This window comes from Chiloscyllium plagiosum, unplaced genomic scaffold, assembly GCF_037043375.1.
Source record: "Chiloscyllium plagiosum isolate Xiang-an unplaced genomic scaffold, Cpla_swu_hap1 HiC_scaffold_17, whole genome shotgun sequence".
In the NCBI taxonomy this organism is placed as follows: domain Eukaryota; kingdom Metazoa; phylum Chordata; class Chondrichthyes; order Orectolobiformes; family Hemiscylliidae; genus Chiloscyllium; species Chiloscyllium plagiosum.
This window is the reverse complement of record NW_028270155.1, coordinates 21231117-21251658: the sequence shown is the minus strand read 5'-3', so window position 1 is coordinate 21251658 and position 20542 is coordinate 21231117. Positions and strand designations below refer to the sequence as shown.

At 41.8% G+C, this 20542-nt stretch overlaps 1 protein-coding gene across 3 annotated transcripts in view; it reads left to right on the top strand.

Moving 5' to 3' along the window:
* The window catches only part of LOC122558251 (uncharacterized), a 183007-nt gene that overhangs the window by 106763 nt on the left and 55702 nt on the right, over positions 1-20542 (top strand). For all 3 annotated transcript variants that reach the window (XM_087995736.1, XM_043706624.2, XM_087995734.1), the window contains exons 14-19: positions 710-905; positions 4486-4621; positions 6182-6258; positions 17432-17549; positions 18282-18382; positions 18872-18943. In XM_087995736.1, the coding sequence (XP_087851862.1) occupies positions 710-905; positions 4486-4621; positions 6182-6258; positions 17432-17549; positions 18282-18382; positions 18872-18943 (700 nt within the window). The remainder of the gene's footprint in view (positions 1-709; positions 906-4485; positions 4622-6181; positions 6259-17431; positions 17550-18281; positions 18383-18871; positions 18944-20542) is intronic.

Below are 20542 nucleotides of genomic sequence, written 5' to 3'. Positions count from 1 at the left end.
ATTCCTGCGACTGGCTGACATCACCATGAAGGTCTTACCTTCTCAATTTCACCTGCTGTGAGGTGACCCTCAGATTACACACATTGTTAGTTGTCTCTCACTGGTGAGAGAACAATTCTCTGGGATTGTGGTGACTTCACCTACTATTTATTGCAACTTCACCAGATTGGCACCTCATATTTAGGCATAACTGGTGCATGTTGTCCTGTACTTCCATTGACCGAGGGTTGACTACGTGGTTTGTTGTAAAAATAAAGTATCAGTATGTCAGATCATGAGGTTATTGATTGTATAGAATACAATTCTGTCCCAACTGACAGTCCGTAGTACCTCATGGATGCTTCATTTTGAGCTGCTAGATTTATTTGTACTTTGTCCCATTTAGAATGGTGATATTGTCACACAACATGATGGATGGTATCCTCAGAATAAAGTCAGGGCTTAGTTCCCCTAAAGACTAGCAATCACTTTTCCTAATGTTGTTGTGGAATGTTGCAGCATGACAAGTCAATTAATGAGGGTAAGCAGCCAGAATCAAATACAAAGTGGAAAACAAATTTCCAAAGTTCTACAAGGGAAATTGATTAATGTGGAGGCTTATTTTTTTAAAAAAAGAAAATCTTACACCTTTTCTTTTGTCAACTGAACAAAACACTATAAGTTGAGTTTAGTTTTCGGCATATGAACCTGCCTTTTAATTTTTACTCAGATGTGTTGAATTGTTCAAGAGAACTGAACTGTCTCCAGAGATAGAATGTGCCATTCGTGAACAGCTGACGGAGCTGAGGTTGCTTGAAGCAGAGGAGCGGTTGGCCATCAGGTCCAGTGCAATTGGGGAGGACACAGAGGGCACATCTGCTGCTGGGCAACTCAGCACTGAACTGGGAGTTAAAGGCTTTGAAGAGGTACAAAGAATGAGAAAATGGCTGGCAAATACCTAACAGAGTAACAATAAGTATGAAAAAGAATTACATTTTGCAGTTAATTTATGATTCAGACTTGCCTCAATCATTTGAATTGATGAGAAATAACATTGCAACGGTGTTAATTTGGCAGTTAATCTGGCGGTGAAGTCACAACACAGGACTATTTGCAAGCCAACCAGTAGAAGCAGCGTGTGATGGGACAAAGTGATCTCATTAATAATGAATCAGATCTAAACTCTGCAGTCCTGTCACAGCCAGTCATGAATGGTAGTGGACAGATAAACAACTCACTGGAGGAAGAGGCTGCAGTAATGTCACCGTATCTAAAGATGGGGTGGTCCTGCACATCAGAACAATAGACAAGGCTAAAGCTTTCACAACCATTTTTAATCAAAAATGCCAAATGGATGAACCATCTTTGCTTCCTCCCGAACACCCAAGCATCACAGATATCAGTCTTCAACCAATTCTGTTCCCTCCATGTGATATGAGAAACAGCTGAAAACATGACATACAGCAAAGGCTAGAAAGTCCTGACAACAATCTGGCATTAATCGTGAAGGCATGTGCTCCAGAGCTAAATGCCCCTGTAGGCAAACCTTTCCAGAATGGTTACGACAGTGGTACCTCCCCATCAATGTGAAAAAAATACCTCAATATGTTCTGCCCACAAAAAAGCAATACAAGTCAAATTAATCCATTGATTGCTTAGAGATGCTGGAAGCCATCTATTGACTCAATCCAATGATTGCCGTATTCTGATCATCAGCTGTGGGATAGAAGATGTTGCCAGCAGTACTAGCAAGTGGTACTTAGCAACAATAGCTGAAAATGTGTTGCTGGAAAAGCGCAGCAGGTCAGGCAGCATCCAAGGAACAGGAGAATCGACGTTTCAGGCATAAGCCCTTCTTCAGGAATCAGATGCTGATCTCCAGCATCTGCAGCCCTCACTTTCTCCACTTAGCAACAATAGGCTACTCACTAATGCTTAGTATGGGTTCTAACAGGCTACGTAGCATGTGATCTCATTATAACTGCTGTCCAAACATTGTCAAAAGGTCTGAACCACAGGGTTGAGGTGACAATAAGCCCAAATCATCAACACAGCTTTATGTTGAGAATGCCATCAAGGAGCATTAGAATAACTGGAGTTAATAGAAATCAGGGAATACTTTCCATTGGTTGGAGTCATACTTAACACAAAGTATGGTAGCTGTGGTTGGTGAAGGTCAGTCACCTCAGTTCTAGCACATCACTGCATGTTTTCCTTAAGCTAGTATCCCAGGCCCAACCATCTTCAGCTGCTTCATCAATAGCTTTGTATTTCTCTCACACTCAGAAGTGAGGATTTCTACTCCATGGTGATTGCAGAATGCTCAGCATCATTTGTGATTCCTGGTTGCTGAAGCATGTCTGTGTGCAACAAGATGATGCTCGGGCTTGGCCTGAGAAGTCACAAGCAATACTTGTGCCACAGAGTGCCAGGCAATGACCATCTCCATCAAGAGAGAATTTTAATCACCTCCCCATGGCATTCAATGGCAATAGCATCCCAGAATCCCACCAGCATTTCTTAAAATTACTATTCACCAGAACTCAGCAAACCTTTTAAATACTTCTTCACCAACTCTGAAGACAGCTTGATACCATCCAGGACAAAGCAACTCACTGACTTTTCACTCTGTCTGTCACGTTAAACATTCACTCCCTCCATCACCGGTGCACTATAGCAGCCATGTGTTTCATCTACAAGATGCTCTACAGTAACTCATCAAGGCTCATTTAATAGCACCTTCCAAATCAGTGACCACTTCCAGTGGAAGGATAGTGTCAGAAGATGGATGGGAATAACATCATCTACAAATTCTCATCCAAGCCACACACCGTCCTGACTTGGAAGTATTATCGCTATTCCTTTAACGTTGCTGGGTTAACATCTTAGAACTCGGTAAAAACAATGACTGAGATGCTGAAAACCAGATTCTGGATTAGTGGTGCTGGAAAAGCACAGCAGTTCAGGCAGCATCCAAGGAGCAGTAAAATCGAGGTTGCGGCAAAAACCCTTCATCAGGAATATTGGCAGAGTACCTGAAGGGTGGAGAGATAAATGAGAGGAGGGTGGGGGTGAGGAGAAAGTAGCATAGAGTACAATAGGTGAGTGGGGGAGGGGATGAAGGTGATAGGTTAGGGAGGAGGGTGGAGTGGGTAGGTGGAAAAGAAGATAGGTAGATAGGACAGGTCATGGGGACAATGTTGAGCTGGAAGTTTGGAACTGGGGTGAGGTGGGAGAAGGGGAAATGAGGAAACTGTTGAAGTCCACATTGATGCCCTGGGGTTGAAGTGTTCCGAGGCAGAAGATGAGGCGTTCTTCCTCCAGGTGTCGGGTGGTGAGGGAGCGGCGGTGAAGGAGGCCCAGGACCTCCATGTCTTCAGCAGAGTGAGAGGGGAGTTGAAATGTTGGGCCACAGGGCGGTGTGGTTGATTGGTGCGGGTGTCCCAGAGATGTTCCCTAAAGCGCTCTGCTAGGAGGCGTCCAGTCTCCCCAATGTAGAGGAGACCGCATCGGGAGCAACGGATACAATAAATGATATTGGTGGATGTGCGGGTAAAACTCTGATGGGCCTCCTTCACCGCCGCTCCCTCACCACCCGACGCCTGGAGGAAGAATGCCTCATCTTCCGCCTCGGAACACTTCAACCCCAGGGCATCAATGTGGGCTAAAATCTTGGAACTCTCTTCTCAGCAGCACCATGGATGTAGCTACTGAAATAGCTCCATAGAGGCTAGTATCCCATCACCAATTTACACGTGCATGGTACTTGACACTGGTCCGGTTTCCTCAGAGCCAGCTCTCAGAGTGAACAGAATGTCTGACACTCCTGTTTAAATCTGTCAGCCAGGGTTCCCTGATTGGATCAGGTTAACAATCACAATCAGGGAACTCCTATTCACTGAGCTCTACCAGGCCGACCTCGCTACAATCACTACAGCTACGCTCTTGCAACTTGTCTTGCCACCAACCTTTATGCCATCTGCATATTTAGCCACAGTGCATTCACTTCCTTCCTCCAAGTCATTCATGCATATTGTAAACTGCTGTGGTCCCTGCACTGATCCCTGTAGAACTTCGCTGGTGTCAGGTCAACCTGATTAAAAAAAACTTTTATCCCTCTTGACTTTTGCTGATACAGGATTGCACAGCTGGAATGACTCAGGCTGTCTCACTCCAGATATGACCTCCCGTTCCTGATTGTGTGAAGTATACTGTTCTTGTTATTTCAGTATAACAGCGATTGTACTTCATAATAACCTATTGGGTTTTATGAAGTAATCTTTTGCAAGTGTAAAGTACTTTTAAAGGATTTTAGCACAGTTTCCACCACCTCTTTCATTCCTTAATTATGGTCTACTGCATGAGACCTTGACTTAGATTTTTCACTTTTAAAATATGTAAAATATGGTCTAGCTTTGTAAATTGCATCGCTGAACAATTATTACATCACCAATATATTTGTGCCATTTGTTAAATGATTTATGTGATTTCTTTTCATTTCCCCAGGTTTGTGATGCTGTTCAGAAATGCTGGGCCTCCCTTTATTCCTTCCAAGCTGTTCAGTATCGCCATCAAAGGGGGCAACCAGTGGCATCGGGCATGGGGGTGGTGATCCAACAGATGGTGCCAGCCCAGGCAGCAGGTGAGGTTTCCCCTTTCTATCCTGTGGAAAGAAAATGTGCTTCTTTTACACGAGGTCTTCATCTGTCTAAATGCACCTTACTGTATCAAATGCTAGCCAGCAAGCTATTCAGTCTGAACAACATAAGATAACAAGATGAATTTAGCCTGACCCTCTTTCTGCAAAGTAGTGACATCTCACTGCAAGGCTATGTCCGACACTTCCAAATGAACTTAAACACTTACTTTTTTTTTAGAATACAGTAACATAGTGCTCAATATTTTCACATTCACTTCTATATTTGACCATGTAAACTTAGGATCCTTCCCTGGGTACTGCTTCTGCTGTTTGAACAATGATTCTCAGCTTAATACAGATCATTTGTTTATATGCTAGAAATGATTTTGTGTATTGCATGTGTGCAATAATTGCTCACCAGTAATTGGTTTGTTGCCACTCAGTTTGAGTTCTGTCAAAGCCAGTCAGCTCCTGACCTCATTACAGCCGTGGATCAAACAAGGACAAAACAGCTGAGGGGGGCTGAGAGTGACTGTATTTGGCATCAGAGGAGCATTTGACCGAGTGTGGCATTAAGGAGCCTGAGCAAAATTAGAATCATAGGGAATGGAGGCAAGGAGGGAGGTAGAATTTCCACTGTTTGGAGTAATACCTGACACAAAAGAAAATGGTTATGGTTGTTGGAAATCAGTCACCTCAGATGCATAATACTTTTACAGGAGTTCCTGGGGATGGTGCCCAACCATTTTCAGCTGCTTCATCAATGAGCTTCCCTTCACCATAAGATCATAAGTGGGGTTGTTCACTGATGATTGTGCAATGTTCAGCACCATTCACAACTCCTCAGATATTGAAGCACTCCATGTCTAAATGTAGTGATCACCAGGATCAGCTGATCGATAGCGAGTTACATTCGTGCCACACAAGTACCAGGAAATGATCAATTCCAACAAGAGAGAGAATCGTCTCTCCTTGATAGTCAATGGTATTATCATTGCTGAATCCCAGAAGACCATCATTCTTGGACTTATCATTGTCCAGAGACTCAACTGAACCAGCCCTATAAATGCTTTGGCTACATGAGCAGGTCAGATGCTAAGAATTCTGAGATGTGTAACACACTTCCTAACTGCCCAAAGTGATCCACCATTCAGTTTCAATGATGGGAATGAATATTAAGATATGGAAGGAGAGAGATTCTCAGGTCTCTATGCATTAGCACTATCATTCATTAATCATGAAGCTTTTATCTCCTCGCCCTTAATAGCTATACACTTTTTGCTACTTCTCTGGGAAAAGCAAAGGAGAAACTCTCACTATTTTCAATGACACAAACAAAGCAACTGGTGAAAATCATTACCCATTGATAATATATGCATTCCATTTAGACATGAGCAAATGTTGTTTTATTTAGAGGATTTACACATATGTGCTTTTTTCTTCATGGAATGCGGAGGTGTAAAACTTTAAAACAAGAGAGAGAGAGAAGAATCTAACAACAAGATTAAAGTTTAACATGCACTATGTTTATTTCTAATATTATTTCCATTAATGACATTGCAGGTGTGTTGTTTACATGCAATCCTGTCACAGGGCACTCGGGCAGGATGATTATCAATGCAAATTATGGACTCGGAGAGGTGAGTTTGGAAAGTTTTGCTCCTGAAATGTGAACATATTAATTGCCCTATCTGGATTTTCCAAAGAAGTACTTAGGCATAACTATAAAGAAGCATACACTTGTACATTTATTTCCAGGCAGATTTACACAAACATACATATACACATCATATATAATCTTAGACTTTTGCACAGATGAAAAAAAACATTTTTTTCCTGCTTGCAAATTATACAGAAATGAAATATAGTAGAAAGGTAATACTTGGAAGTGGACATACTGCTTATACTAGTCTCCATTTTTAAGTAAGAATGATAACTGGGACTAATATGTTTCATTTCACCAGTTTTACTGCTTCTTCCTTCTTTAACCAACATTTTTTGTATGGTATCATTTTTAAATTAATAATTTGTACACTTTCTCATTTTAACTGATCTTATTTGCTGCAGTTCTTTGTAACTAATCCTTCTCCTACATTATTTCCTTCATCATCCTTTTCCAAGAATCCAGTTCGTTAATTTTGTTCTGTTTAGATATTGCCTTAAAGAGCTCCCAGTTTTCGACAATGCATAGATCATCTCCCTGATATCTGCCCTTTGGTCTCTTCCTGGGCTTTATAATCCTTTCTGATTCACTCCTCTGGTTGGGTATACAATCTGGATTTAACCAACATTTAAATCTGTGAAAACCACTTCACAATTATGGAAACTCCCCTTGCTGAAGTTTTGCTTTTGAACATCTGGCCACCTGATTGTTTCTGCCTTTTTGTTATGATTTCATTTTATGGTCTCGTGTACTCAAGTAAAAAAGTACAGGAGTACAGTGAAATGTGCATAATGCCACTGCACAAAGTGCCATCATAGGCATAAGTTCCTAGGTACAGAATCTTAAGTACAAGGTGGAAAGATAGAACAGAATTAAAAGTTAAACAATGCAGTGATTATAGTATAGCGTGAAACATACAAATAAAGGTTAAAAGTTACACATTGCAGACTCTCTTCATTCTAAGTAGGAAATAAAGAAGTAAAGCTGAAAATTCAGATATGTCAGTCTTTCTTAAGTGCTTAGCCACAGTGGGACCATGCTTTGATGAATCATCTAGAGACAGGAAGTCCACACCGAGGCCATGCCAGGCCGCGAGATTGCCACATACCACAGAAAGACCCTTAACTTACTTTCCTGTCTTGCACTTGTGAGAAAACAAATCATGTCTGACCTTTAATCAGAACAGGAAAGGATGTGAGCAATCCTTTATCAACTTCCGTGTTATTGCTGCATTGATCTGAATTGGTAATTCATCATCCAATTCACATTTTTAATATACGCAGAAAGTAGTATAACAGTAGTATTTCTGGAGCAATAATCCAAGGGCTCAGATTAATGTTCTGGTTGACATGAATTCAAACCTACTATACCATTATTTAGTCTGGAGTACAGTAGACTCTTTATAATGTTCCACGAAACCACTTTTTTTTTTGTAAGAACCCATCTAGTTTGCAAATGCCCTTCTCAGTGGAAATCTGCGACCTTTATCTCGTCTGACCTATATGTGTTTCCAGATAAACAGCGACTCAGGCATTTGGCGTAGACAACTCACCATTGCCATCACATCCTCAAGGACAATTAGGATTTGGTATGAATGCTGGTTTTTCCAGCAATACTCGCTTGGAGGACAAATAAAATAAATACAAATGTGAATGATTTAGTGATCCAGCCAAGAATCCTAGGATTCGAAATTCATGTTGGGCAATGGTGTAAAATCTCCAGTATATCTGTCATCTGTTATACAGCCACCTGAGATTCAGTTTTGTTGCAGTGAAGCAAGTTAAATATCATGCTTTCTTTCCTTAAAAGCAATACTTCTGCCTTGGAGAGGATAATTTGCTTCAGACATTTCTTCGATAGTATGTCCTTTCATGTTGTTCTGAATTCTTGAACAGTTAGCATTTCTGTTTTTAGCAATGTCTGATTCTCATGAAACAATACAACATTTACTCTTCAAATTCTAATTCCAAAAAACTTATGCACTCTCTGATAAATCAAAGTCCAGTTCCCAGACCTTGAATTTAAGTCATTACAGTTGGTGGCACTTCTGCAGATATCTTTGTCCAAGTTAATTCAAACTGAAGGAAGCATCTTTCAATGTCGCCTGCTCATATGTTCCTGTTATTACTTGTTTAATATAAATACAAACTAAACTTATATTCTTATCTAGTTCAATTTAAATTGAATGACTCAAGTTGTCCCTTCCCTTTCCACTCTAGATTGGTTGCTGCAGACAAATTCTCATCTTGGAAGTTTGTCTCACTCTGTTCCCACTTCAGTTCACCGATCATGTTGAAATGACTTGAGGTTGTCTGGATTTAAAGATTAATCACTTAGTAACTGCTGCTTGCAATTCAAGTGTAATATCCTGAGAGTTTTTTTTTAGGGAATTAAATGCTTCTGTTTATTGGTTCTTAACGTTTACATAGGATGGTGAAAGAAGTATAAACAGAAACTTGGCACTGACAGCTCTTGCTCCACTTGAGTCTTTTTCTATCTTTGCTCATCCAAATCAGCATCATAACTATTTTTTCCCATCTCCTCCAAATGCTTGTTTTGTTTCTCCTTTATCCACTCATTAGGTTAAGTTGTTTTCTCCCTGAATTTCCTGTGGAATTTCTTAGTAGCTATCCCATTTTGGTGACATCTAATGGCACTCTTCCAGCTAGGAAACATTCTCTTTGTATCCACTCTGTTGGAAGCTTTCATAGCTTTAATGACCTTAATTAGATCACCCTGAACATTCTTTTCTCTCAGAAGGAAAGAGATCTACCAAGTCAGTTCTTTTATGATATGCATTGCTGGTATTATACTTGGAAATATTCTCTGCACCATCTCCAATACCCATGCTTTCTATAATAAAACAAGCAGAACTGCTTGCAGGACTCTTAACAGTGTAGTCGTGACAGACTGTTGAATTAGATGTAAAAGCTTATGAAGGATGGATAAGATCTGCTCAATGCCATCATCTCAAGATGTTTAAGTGCTGTAGTGTTTAAGCATTAATCTCTTTTCTGAACTTATGAGTCAGTTTCTGGACATCTGTTTTTCTAGTTCCAAACTCGAAAGTGCCATCTGCATTTTTTTTTTAAACTTTAGAGATGCTTGATTAATAAAATAAAATTAAAATGCTGGCGAGCTGAGATAAAAAGAGAACGTGTTGGAGAAGCTCTGCAGGTCGGGGAGCAACTGTAGAGAGAGAAACAGATTAATGTTTTGAGTCTAGTATCACTCTTTTTCTCTCACACACTGCTATTTAAGTCAGAAGTCACACAACACCAGGTAATAGTCTGGCAGGTTTATTTGAAATCACATGCTTTCAGATCATAGCCCCTTCATCAGGTGAAGTGAGAGAGAAGCAGACAGACCCAGAATCTACAAGGCATAGAGATCAAGGGCAGAGAGATCAAAGGATCATACAAATGGTGTGAGTGGCATGTCTGATAATAAGTATCTGCAGGTGATTGTCGAGACAAAGCAGATGCTACAGCAACGGATGAATGGACACCGCACAATTGCCAGACAGGAATGTTCACTCCCAGTCGGGTAACACTTCAGAGGTCAAGGAGTTTCAGTTTCTGATCTTTGGGTAAGCATCAGAGGTAAAGGACATTTGGATGGGGTGAGTGTTGGATGGGGTGAATAAAGTGTCGACAGCTGAATAACAAGTGAAGGGATGACCTATAATCTGATTAAATGAGGCAGAGCAATAATTACAATAAATTAAAAATAAGGTGGTGCCAGAGACAAACCAAATGACTGGAATAACATGTTAGGTATAAGAGTTGCATGCCGAGGGTCTAACCAAAGTAATCAGTAATCCAAAACTGGAAAAAGGTTGAGAGATCATAACAATTTATTGAGGCGATGATGTCAAAACCGTAAGGAAGATTTTACAGATGCAGAACGGTGTGGTGAATTCACATGTAACATGATATGAACCCAAGATCATGGTTGAGGCCATCTTAATGGGTACCATACTTGGCTATTGGTTTTTGCTCGGCATTTCTGCATTGTTGTGTATCTCAAAGGCCGTCTTGGAGGACTCTTACCAAAGATCAGAAGCTGAATGTCCTTGACCTCTGAAGTGTTACCCGACTGGGAGTGAACATTCCTGTCTGGCAATTGTTGTATGGTGTCCATTCATCCATTATCATAGCGTCTGCTTTGTTTTGCCAATGTACCATGCCTCAGGGCATCCTTACCCGCAACGTATGAGATAGACAACATTGGGCGAGTCACATGAATATCTGTCATGTACCTGATGGGTGGTATTCCAACATGTGATGATAGTGTCCATGTAGATGATCTGACATGTCTTGCGGAGGTTGCCCTGGCACTGCCCGGTTCTACCTCCTTCCCAAGATCCACAAGCCTGACCACCCTGACCGACCCATTGTCTCAGCATGCTCCTGCCCCACTGAACTCATCTCTACCTACCTCGACACTGTCCTATTCCCCCCTAGTCCAGGAACTCCCCACATACGTTCGAGACACAACCCACGCCCTCCACCTCCTCCAAGACTTCCGTTTCCCCGGCCCCCAATGCCTCATCTTCACCATGGATATCCAATCCCTCTACACCTCCATCCCCCATGACCAGGGCCTCCAAGCCCTCCGTTTTTTCCTCTCCAGACGTTCCCAACAGTACCCCTCCACCGACACTCTCATTGGTTTGGCCGAACTGGTCCTCACCCTTTACAATTTCTCCTTTGAATCCTCCCACTTCCTCCAGACCAAAGGGGTAGCCATGGGCACACGTATGGGCCCCAGCTATGCCTGTCTCTTTGTTGGCTACGTAGAGCAGTTGATCTTCCGTAATTACACCGGCACCACTCCCCACCTCTTCCTCCGCTACATTGATGACTGCATTGGCGCCACCTCGTGCTCCCGCGAGGAGGTTGAGCAATTCATCAACTTCACCAACACATTCCACCCTGACCTTAAATTTACCTGGACCATCTCTGACACCTCCCTCCCCTTCCTGGACCTCTCCATCTCCATCAGTGACGACCGACTTGACACTGACATTTTCTACAAACCCACCGACTCCCACAGCTACCTGGATTACACCTCTTCCCACCCTACCTCTCGCAAAAATGCCATCCCGTATTCCCAATTCCTCCGCCTCCGCCGTATCTGCTCCCAGGAGGAGCAGTTCCACCATAGAACACACCAGATGGCCTCCTTCTTTAGAGACCGCAATTTCCCTTCCCACGTGGTTAAAGATGCCCTCCAACGCATCTCGTCCACATCCCGCACCTCCGCCCTCAGACCCAACCCCTCCAACCGCAACAAGGACAGAACGCCCCTGGTGCTCACCTTCCACCCTACCAACCTTCGCATAAACCAAATCATCCGCCGACATTTCCGCCACCTCCAAACAGACCCCACCACCAGGGATATATTTCCCTCCCCACCCCTCTCCGCCTTCCGCAAAGACCGTTCCCTCCGTGACTACCTGGTCAGGTCCACGCCCCCCTACGACCCACCCTCCCATCCTGGCACTTTCCCCTGCCACCGCAGGAACTGTAAAACCTGTGCCCACACCTCCTCCCTCACCTCCATCCAAGGCCCTAAAGGAGCCTTCCACATCCATCAAAGTTTTACCTGCACATCCACTAATATCATTTATTGTATCCGTTGCTCCCGATGCGGTCTCCTCTACATTGGGGAGACTGGGCGCCTCCTAGCAGAGCGCTTTAGGGAACATCTCCGAGACACCCGCACCAATCAACCAAATCGCCCCGTGGCTCAACATTTCAACTCCCCCTCCCACTCTGCCGAGGACATGGAGGTGCTGGGCCTCCTCCACCGCCGCTCCCTCACCACCAGACGCATGGAAGAAGAACACCTCATCTTCCGCCTCGGAACACTTCAACCCCAGGGCATCAATGTGGATTTCAACAGTTTCCTCATTTCCCCTTCCCCCACCTCATCCTGGTTTCTAACCTTGGGCAACACGATCCCCTGACTTGTCCGGACTTGTCCGACCTGCCCAGCTCCTTTTCCACCTATCCACTCCACGCTCTCCTCCCTGACCTATCACCTTCATCTCCTTCCCCACTGACCTATTGTACTCTATGCTACTCTATCCCCACCCCCACCCTCCTCTAGCTTATCTCTCCACGCTTCAGGCTCTCTGCCTTTATTCCTGATGAAGGGCTTTTGCCCAAAACGTCGATTTTGCCTGTCCTCGGATGCTGCCTGAATTGCTGTGCTCTTCCAGCACCACTGATCCAGAATCTGGTTTCCAGCATCTGCAGTCATTGTTTTTACCAGGGTTGTGTGGTGTTGTCGTCAATGTTGCCCTGAAGGCTGGGTAGTTTGCTGCGAGAGATTATGTGTTTAAGGTAAGAAGTGGAACCATAGGGAAGATCTTAGTGAGATGGTTGATGACATGTTGAAGGCTGTGAAGAACATGGCGTAGTCTTGCCTCTCCAGGGAAGGAAGCTGGGCTGATGGTGAGGAATCACTGAAACAACTACAAACTGATCCCAACAAGTTTCGTCTCACATTCAGACTTACCATAGACTTCTCTTCAGAATCAGTCTCATTCTTGGAAACATGTGTCTCCACCAAGAGCAGACACCTCAGTACCTCATTCTGCTGTCAGTCCACAGATAACCTCATGATGCTGCACTTCTCTAGATTCCACTCTAAACATATTAAACAAACCATCCCCTAAAGACAAAACCTATATATACTCTGAATCTGTTCAGATGAGGAGGAACGCGACAGACACCTGAAAACTTTGAAGGATGCCTTCATAAAAATGGGATATGATGCTCAACTCATCGATTGTCAGTTCCGATGTGCCACAATGAAAAACCACAATGACCTCCTCAGAAGACATGCACAGGATATGACCAATAGAGTATCCTTTGTCACCCAGTACTTACGTTGTGACTCTTATACCTATCGTGGTATTCTCATCATTTGGTTTGTCCCCAGCACTACCCTATATTTTTTATTATAATTATCTCTCTGCCTATTTTAATCAGATTATAAGTCATCCCTTCGCTTGTTATTCAATTATTGACACTTTTGATCACCTGAAGAACCTTAATATTTGACATTCCACTCATACCATTTCTATGATCTTTGAGATCTCTGCCTATAAATTATATGTCTGCGTGGTTCTCTCTCACTTCATGTGATGAAGGGGCTACGCCCTGAAAGCTTGTGATTTCAAATAAACCTGTTGGACTATAACCTGGTGTTGTATGATTTCTGACTTCATCTACCCTAATCCAAGACTGATGCCTCCATATCATTGCTAATTAAGACCTTAGCAGCAGCCAACATGGTATGTGCACTGTGGGATTCATTTTCCCTCCTGTGTGGATACTGACCCCCTGCTCCCTTTCCCCTACCAAATAGAATTGAATCTGTTGGTAGAGGGTATGTGGGTGGGGACTTGTCTTCTGGTGTGTGGCTACATGTAGATGATTGCTAAGATTTGTTCCTCACGGCACACAAGAGACAATGATGTGAGAGCATGGAGGCATTCCATGGCACACATGTCTCTGACTGTCATTAGGGAGAGAAAAATGAAACTGGAGAGTGCAATCCCAGCCAATAGGACAAAGTAGAATGGCTTTAGAAGAGGAAGATGTGGTTGGTCTCTCTGTCAGATACAGACACATATTGAAAGATGGTGGCAATGGGGTAGCAGCATTTGACTCCTGCTTGTCTGCTACTTTCTTCCACACAATTGTCAATTCCTTTCTTTTCTTCTTTTTCTTTCCGCTTTTCTTTTCTCTGCAGTTCTCCCTTGCTTTTTGACCTGTGGGAGCTCAGCTGCAGTGGAACTGATGGCATTGGCAGCAGTAGCAAATGCAGGCCTAGCAGGAAGAGGTGGCGCCGGACGATGTTGGTGGACTCAAGGTGATGGTAGCAGCTCTGATGTCACTGCTGGTTCAAAGGGTTTCACTCTCACATTTGTGCAGGAGGGTTGTGGACTCTGATACTTAGTTGATTCCAAGATGGCGGTGGCATCAGTGAAGTGGATGCAATGGCAAGTGATGGTGTTGCAGCGTGGCAACTTCGATAGTGGGTCTGGTGTGGGTGGCAGGACTTGAGGCAGTGGCATTGACGATGAAGGTTGCAGCATTGGTGTGTCCAATGCAAGGTGGCATTGGTGAGCCCAGTCAAGACTCACGGAGGCATCGTGGATGATCTGGACATTTTCTTTTCCTTCAGTTTCTGTTTCTTTAATTTCTGCTCCTTGTTTTCAATTCTAACTATGGGGTTCTAAGACAGTGACTCTACACTTTCCACTGTACCCTTGCACGTGACAATAAAATCTAAACTAATCTAATGTAAGTGCTCACTGAATGGCACTCAAGTCCTTTTTCAAGCATAAACTCCCAAATACAAAATCAAACTAATTATTTGCTGGAAATCTGAGATAAAAGCAAAAAAGAAAGCCAGTATCTGCAGGTCAGGCAGTGTCCACGGAGGGTGAATCCCCAAATAATGGCATAACAATGGAGTTGCCACTTGTCTGAATTCAATATCCTCCAACAACAGGTACCAATTGATTTGTAACTTCTTAATGCTGCTGATTCTGATTCATGAACTCAAAGTCATGTGAGATTTTTTTCATGTGTGTTCTTAAATACTTTAGGGTGAAACTCACTGTCCTTAAGGCCATCTCATGTTTTACAACTGTGGAAATTGTAAGACTTATGAAAGTACTCTATAATAAAGAAGGGGTTGTTCAAACCTTACACTGGTATCATTCGGCATCCTGATAGTTACACTGGACAGGAACAGTTGGGAAGGAGTTACTATCGAGTGGAGTCAGACCTGAAGGGCAAAGGCAATAAAACACAACATGTACACATTAGGAGGGTACAGCTGAAACACATAGTCAGGAGAGAACTACTAACTCAGAAGTCGAACCATGAAAATAAAAGCAAGATAGAATAAATTTATGACCATCTGGCAAGAAGCAAATTTGAACTAGTTTTCTGAGGTTGGGAGCACAGTAGACCAAAGATTGATAGGACAACATAAAAATGTTTTGTCAGATGTTGATGAATCCATGTCAAGGTGAAATGAACCAGTAAATAACTCAAAGTCACTTGGAGCAGAGGAGGAAATCATTTCATCAAAATAAAGTAAAACAATGAGACTAACAAACAACACTGGTGTTTTGCTAAGGAACGTAATGAGATAGATTATTGTTAAAAAGAGGAGAACAAAGTAAAGAACGCACATTTCTTGGAAGTGGGTAGCAGTCATTTGGAGTCAATTATTAATGTAAAGCAGAACACAGAAGACAGAGTAAGAAGCATTTATTCCCATAAAGAGCAACAGAAATCGCAAACTCAAAGACAAAAACACTCCTTTGTCTGTCCAATTGTTTCTCTCTCTCTCTCTCTCTCTTTGGGCTCTATCTCCATCTATCATTTACCCCTTAACCCCTCCCCTGATCCTATCTTTATGAAAAAAGATCTTTTTCCTATTTGCTATTACTTCTGAAGAAGTGTCACTGGACCTGAAACGTTAGCTTTGCTTTCTTTCCACAGCTGATGCCAGATCAGTTGAATTTTCCAGCATTTCTGTTTTTTGTTTTTGGCTTCCACCACCCACAGTTCTTTTGGAAATCTCAAACTGATGGGTGGAAATTTTCAAGACTGATTTTCTTTAGTTAAGGTTATTACAATAGATAACAAGAGCAAATGGTGTAGTTGAATGAAGAAATAATTTAAAGGGGGTGAACCACCTGTTGTGTAAGAGATGGGCAAAAAGGGAAAGAGGTTATATGTTGGAAACAACTGTTTTGGTAAAGTGACTAGAAAGTACAGTTAAGAAACAAAATTACTCATGCATTAATATAATAGTTTGCTCTCTGCTTGTTTGTGGAATTTTAGTTGCTGCCTTTACAAGGGGTTGGTGACGATTCTCCACGGCAGATTTGCTGCCGATGATTAGCCACTGCTGGTTCGCAACCAGCATTTCTCCACTGGGGTCGTTTGACCTCTGAAGACTATTTGCCACCGGAAATATATATATATGTAGTGATTGTTTTCCCTCCCACCTGTCCTTTCATACTTCTCAGTCCCCTTTATTTATACAACTACATATTGATTTAAAAAAAGGAGGTAAAATAAATATCATTTTATTGGTTTATATATAAAAATGAGTTACAAACTTTAACCAGAAAAAGGAAATATATTTTAAAAATCTTTATAATGGCAGTAAAATCTCACATTAATATTAAACAATGAAATTTCAGTTCATTTGATAGTTATGTGCTATTCCTCTAAGATATTCGTAACACTCTCTTTCGCCGTATTCAAGAACAATTTTTTTAATTCTATCGTCTGCGCCTCGATTTCTTTTAGCTTTATTTGTGGTGGCCCCTTTGTTCACATCACCAAAACTTAATACTTGAAACACTCTTGGATAGTTTATCAAAAATATATATAAAACCATCGTGGTAAAACTACTTATTTCCACGTCTACTAATAATTTCTGTTTCCATACTAAAAATTCCCGTTCCAAAACACAAGCTTAAAAAACTCTCCTGTAATGAAAATAAGTGGTTACTGAAACAATGCAAACACTACCTTAACCAATATAACGACAATTTTTTATACCGCCAATATTCAAAATATACGACGTACTTGCTGTGGCGAATCGTCTTCAGTGGCCAATGGGCGGTGGCTAAGCGTCCTCGGTGGTCAAAGGGCAGTGGCTAATTGTAGGCAGCGAATCTGCTGTGGCGAATGGTCCCACACCGCTTTACAAGAATCTATGACAGGAATTATAATTTTTTATTGAATCTCCATTTGAGATAAGAACAGAAGTTCCTAAGGTTTTTTTAAAAGCATTGTTGATTTATTGACTATTAATTCAGTTCAATGGTTAAACTAAATTGATGGCATTTATTTAATGGAAAATAACTGAGGCAATTGATTCCAATAGAGACCCATTTATCTGAGAATTTTGAAGCTGGAATCCGAGAAACAACATTGTGGAGGTCAAGATTATGAATACTTACTAGTTAAAGCAGTTGCTTCTGCTAAATAGCCAGACTTTGTCACATCTATTCATCTACAGCTGAAGTAGCTTGCTGAAGAAACATTGACAGAGACATTTTCCATAATTTATGTATTTTTCATATTTTATTTCAGTCTGTGGTGAGTGGTCATTCAGAGCCTGACACCGTCACCCTCTCGCACAATCTGAAAGGGAAATGTCAGATTATTAAGAAGGAAATTGGAGTAAAGAAGCAACAGTGCCTCGAAAATGGTAAGTGGTAAGGAGAGGTTAGAGCATATTGAAATTCACAAATTGGGATGGTAATATCAGCCTTCTAAAACAGTGTCTGGTAAAATATTACTATATTAACATTTCAAACCTGAACTCAATGGACCTCAAAACTGGCCATTTCTGTCTTAATGGAGACAGGGTGGGAACTGTGTGACCAATCTGCTTCCTTGGAGCGGTAGGAGGTGGTCCGTCATTGCATCTAGTGGGGCTATGAAACTTTCCTTTTATCAAGGTTTCTTTCATTATCCTGCTGTCCTCTTAGCTTTTTCAAATCTTTGGAAATTCGACAGGTAGAAGCAAATGAGAAAGATTTGATCCATAAAGTAAGTGTATTTATGATCCTACTTGTGGGTCCAGGAAGTGCAGCAATATTTCTTCCAGGCCCAACAAAGTTACTTTGTAAATGTACCCCTCTTCACTTGCGCTTTCGCCAATGGCTATACTTCCACACTAATCCTGACACCGCTCCTGCCACAATTACCATATCTTTGCCCCACTATAATCCATGGCAAATGGCCCCAGGCTGCCATACTATCTTTCACTCTGGTAGTCACTGCCACATAAAATGTGGGGTCATGAGTCTGAACTGAGTTTGAAGAGAGAGGTCTGTCATGACAGTTGCTCCATTTCACTTTATCTGTTGATTCTAAAGTTAGCAGCAATTTCATTTTGTTTAGAAAAGTTAACAGAATTTTACTTTTTAAATTGCAGATGAAGGTGGAATTAAATATGAAGATACTTTAATTTCTGATGCTGCAAAGTGCTGTATCTCTGACGATGTCATTCTGAGATTAGGACAAGTTGCTTTTCAGGTCTCTATTATCTTATTCAGCATATTTAAAACTGTAGATTTGAATCTGATTTATCCATAAAAAGTAATAGTGAAAAGAACTCTCAGAATATTTTAAAATTATTTGTGTTTGGGAAGGGCTTTAGCAATAATGGACATGAGAGTCAGCAGATGTCGAGATTTAATTGTCAGGTCTTGGGCTTAATTTTTCCCCAAGGCTTTTCATGGGAATCGAGAAATATTTTCCACTGCGCGAAAAGTTTTGTAAATGAAATAGGTTTAAAGTACCTCTTCTGAAAGAGAAAACAAAAAGAAAAAAGATGAGGAGGCAAATTGAGGGAAGAAATTTCTGGGGCTTACAATCTAGCAGCTGAAGGTTTCATGGTGGGGGTTGAAATGTGGTTGGCTAGCCAGATACGTGTTGTAATAGTCATGTCAGTCATTTGGAGAGACAGCAAAGTTCTTGTTGTCGGGGGTAATCATTAATTCTTTTAATGTGTTTGTCCACCAGGTCGGAAAAACATATGGAGATCCAAGAGACATTGAGTGGGCAATCAAAGGAACAAAGATTTATTTGCTGCAGGTGAGGCCATTTATTGTAAAATAAACCAACTGAAGGAAATACTCCATTTCTTATTTAGTAAGGCAAGGTTCAATCTTTAGTGCTGTCTATGCGGAGCCTCATACATCACATGTACAGAGCTAAAATCTGGCTGTAACCTAATGTATTGGCCCACGATTACCCATCAATCCTCACCACCCTGACACTGAGCAATTTATTTTTCTGTTACCCCAAAATTGATTATTCAGATTATTTGAGAAATTTCGCCACTCCCAATTGTCTCCATTTATAATTTGGTTCCAGTGGTTCCATAGGATTTCCACAGCGTGTGGCATACAGTGATCCATCGGTTTCATTCCTGGTCGAGACTGATACAATAGATCATGGCTACAAACTCAGGAATCATAGTTCAGTTTGCTATAGTGCCAATGGGTTACAGGATATATGATCAGCCTGGTCACTATTTGGTGACTTTCTCTACAAGTGCTAACGTGTGGATGTCACAAAACAAATGGGCTTAATTCTCATGAACAAGACAAGTGGATTTAAGTCTTGGTTTGGTCGAGGATGTGAAGAAGTTCAACATGTTAGAAATTTGTTGCATGACTCCTACACCATTAGCTGACTAGCAGCTTACACTGCTTCTCCTTGCAGGAAGATTGCTCATTGACATGCCTGTTTACAGCTGGATTATTCGCAGCAGTGGTAGGCTGAAGTCGTTGAGTGGTCAACAATTGGTTACTTTAAGGTCCCAATTAGCATTAGGGCCCTGGACCTTGCTGCACAGAATTTAATCTTGGTAGCAGTGAGAAAGCATCAGGGGTCAGGTATTCCTTCCCACCCCCCCCACCCCACCCCACCTAACTAACTGGCCTTCTTGCTTTTTTACCACAACTCTTTAAGGACTTGAAGATACCACCTGGATCTCTATTATCTCCTCCAATCACACAAGCTTCTGAGATATCTGTGCTTATTTGATATTCACCGTGTTGCACACCCCTGATTTTAACTATTCAACCGTAGTTAGCTGTGTCTTCAGTTACCTCAGCCCTTCTCTCTTGCAACTTGCATTGTTGTACTACTCCACAGGATTTGGGGGAAAGCAAAGTTATTTTTGACATAGCCACAGCAGCTTATTCAGAAAATGGTGCATGCTAGCAAGGTGTATTGCACAGCAATCTTGGACATGTTCCTTTCCACTACTTTGCTAGATGAGATGCTATTTTCTAATTTACATACTGATCAAACCCGACAGCTTTACAGATTAGATTACCAGAATACCGATGATAAGAAAATATCTGTGTTTTAAAGCAACCGATTTAGCAAAGTGCAAGGCAGAATAGCTGCTGTGGATTGTAATTTATTTAGAATTCCTGACTACATATTGCCTGCAAACAATTGTCACAATGTGGTTCTGACATATCCTGTGTTATTTGCTTAAGAAATTTTGCTATATCATTCAGCATGCACCATTGATATGCAGGAGAAAGTGAGGTCTGCAGATGCTGGAGATCAGAGCTGAAAATGTGTTGCTGGAAAAGCGCAGCAGGTCAGGCAGCATCCAGGGAACAGGAGAATCGACGTTTCGGGCATAAGCCCTTCTTCAGGAAGAAGGGCTTA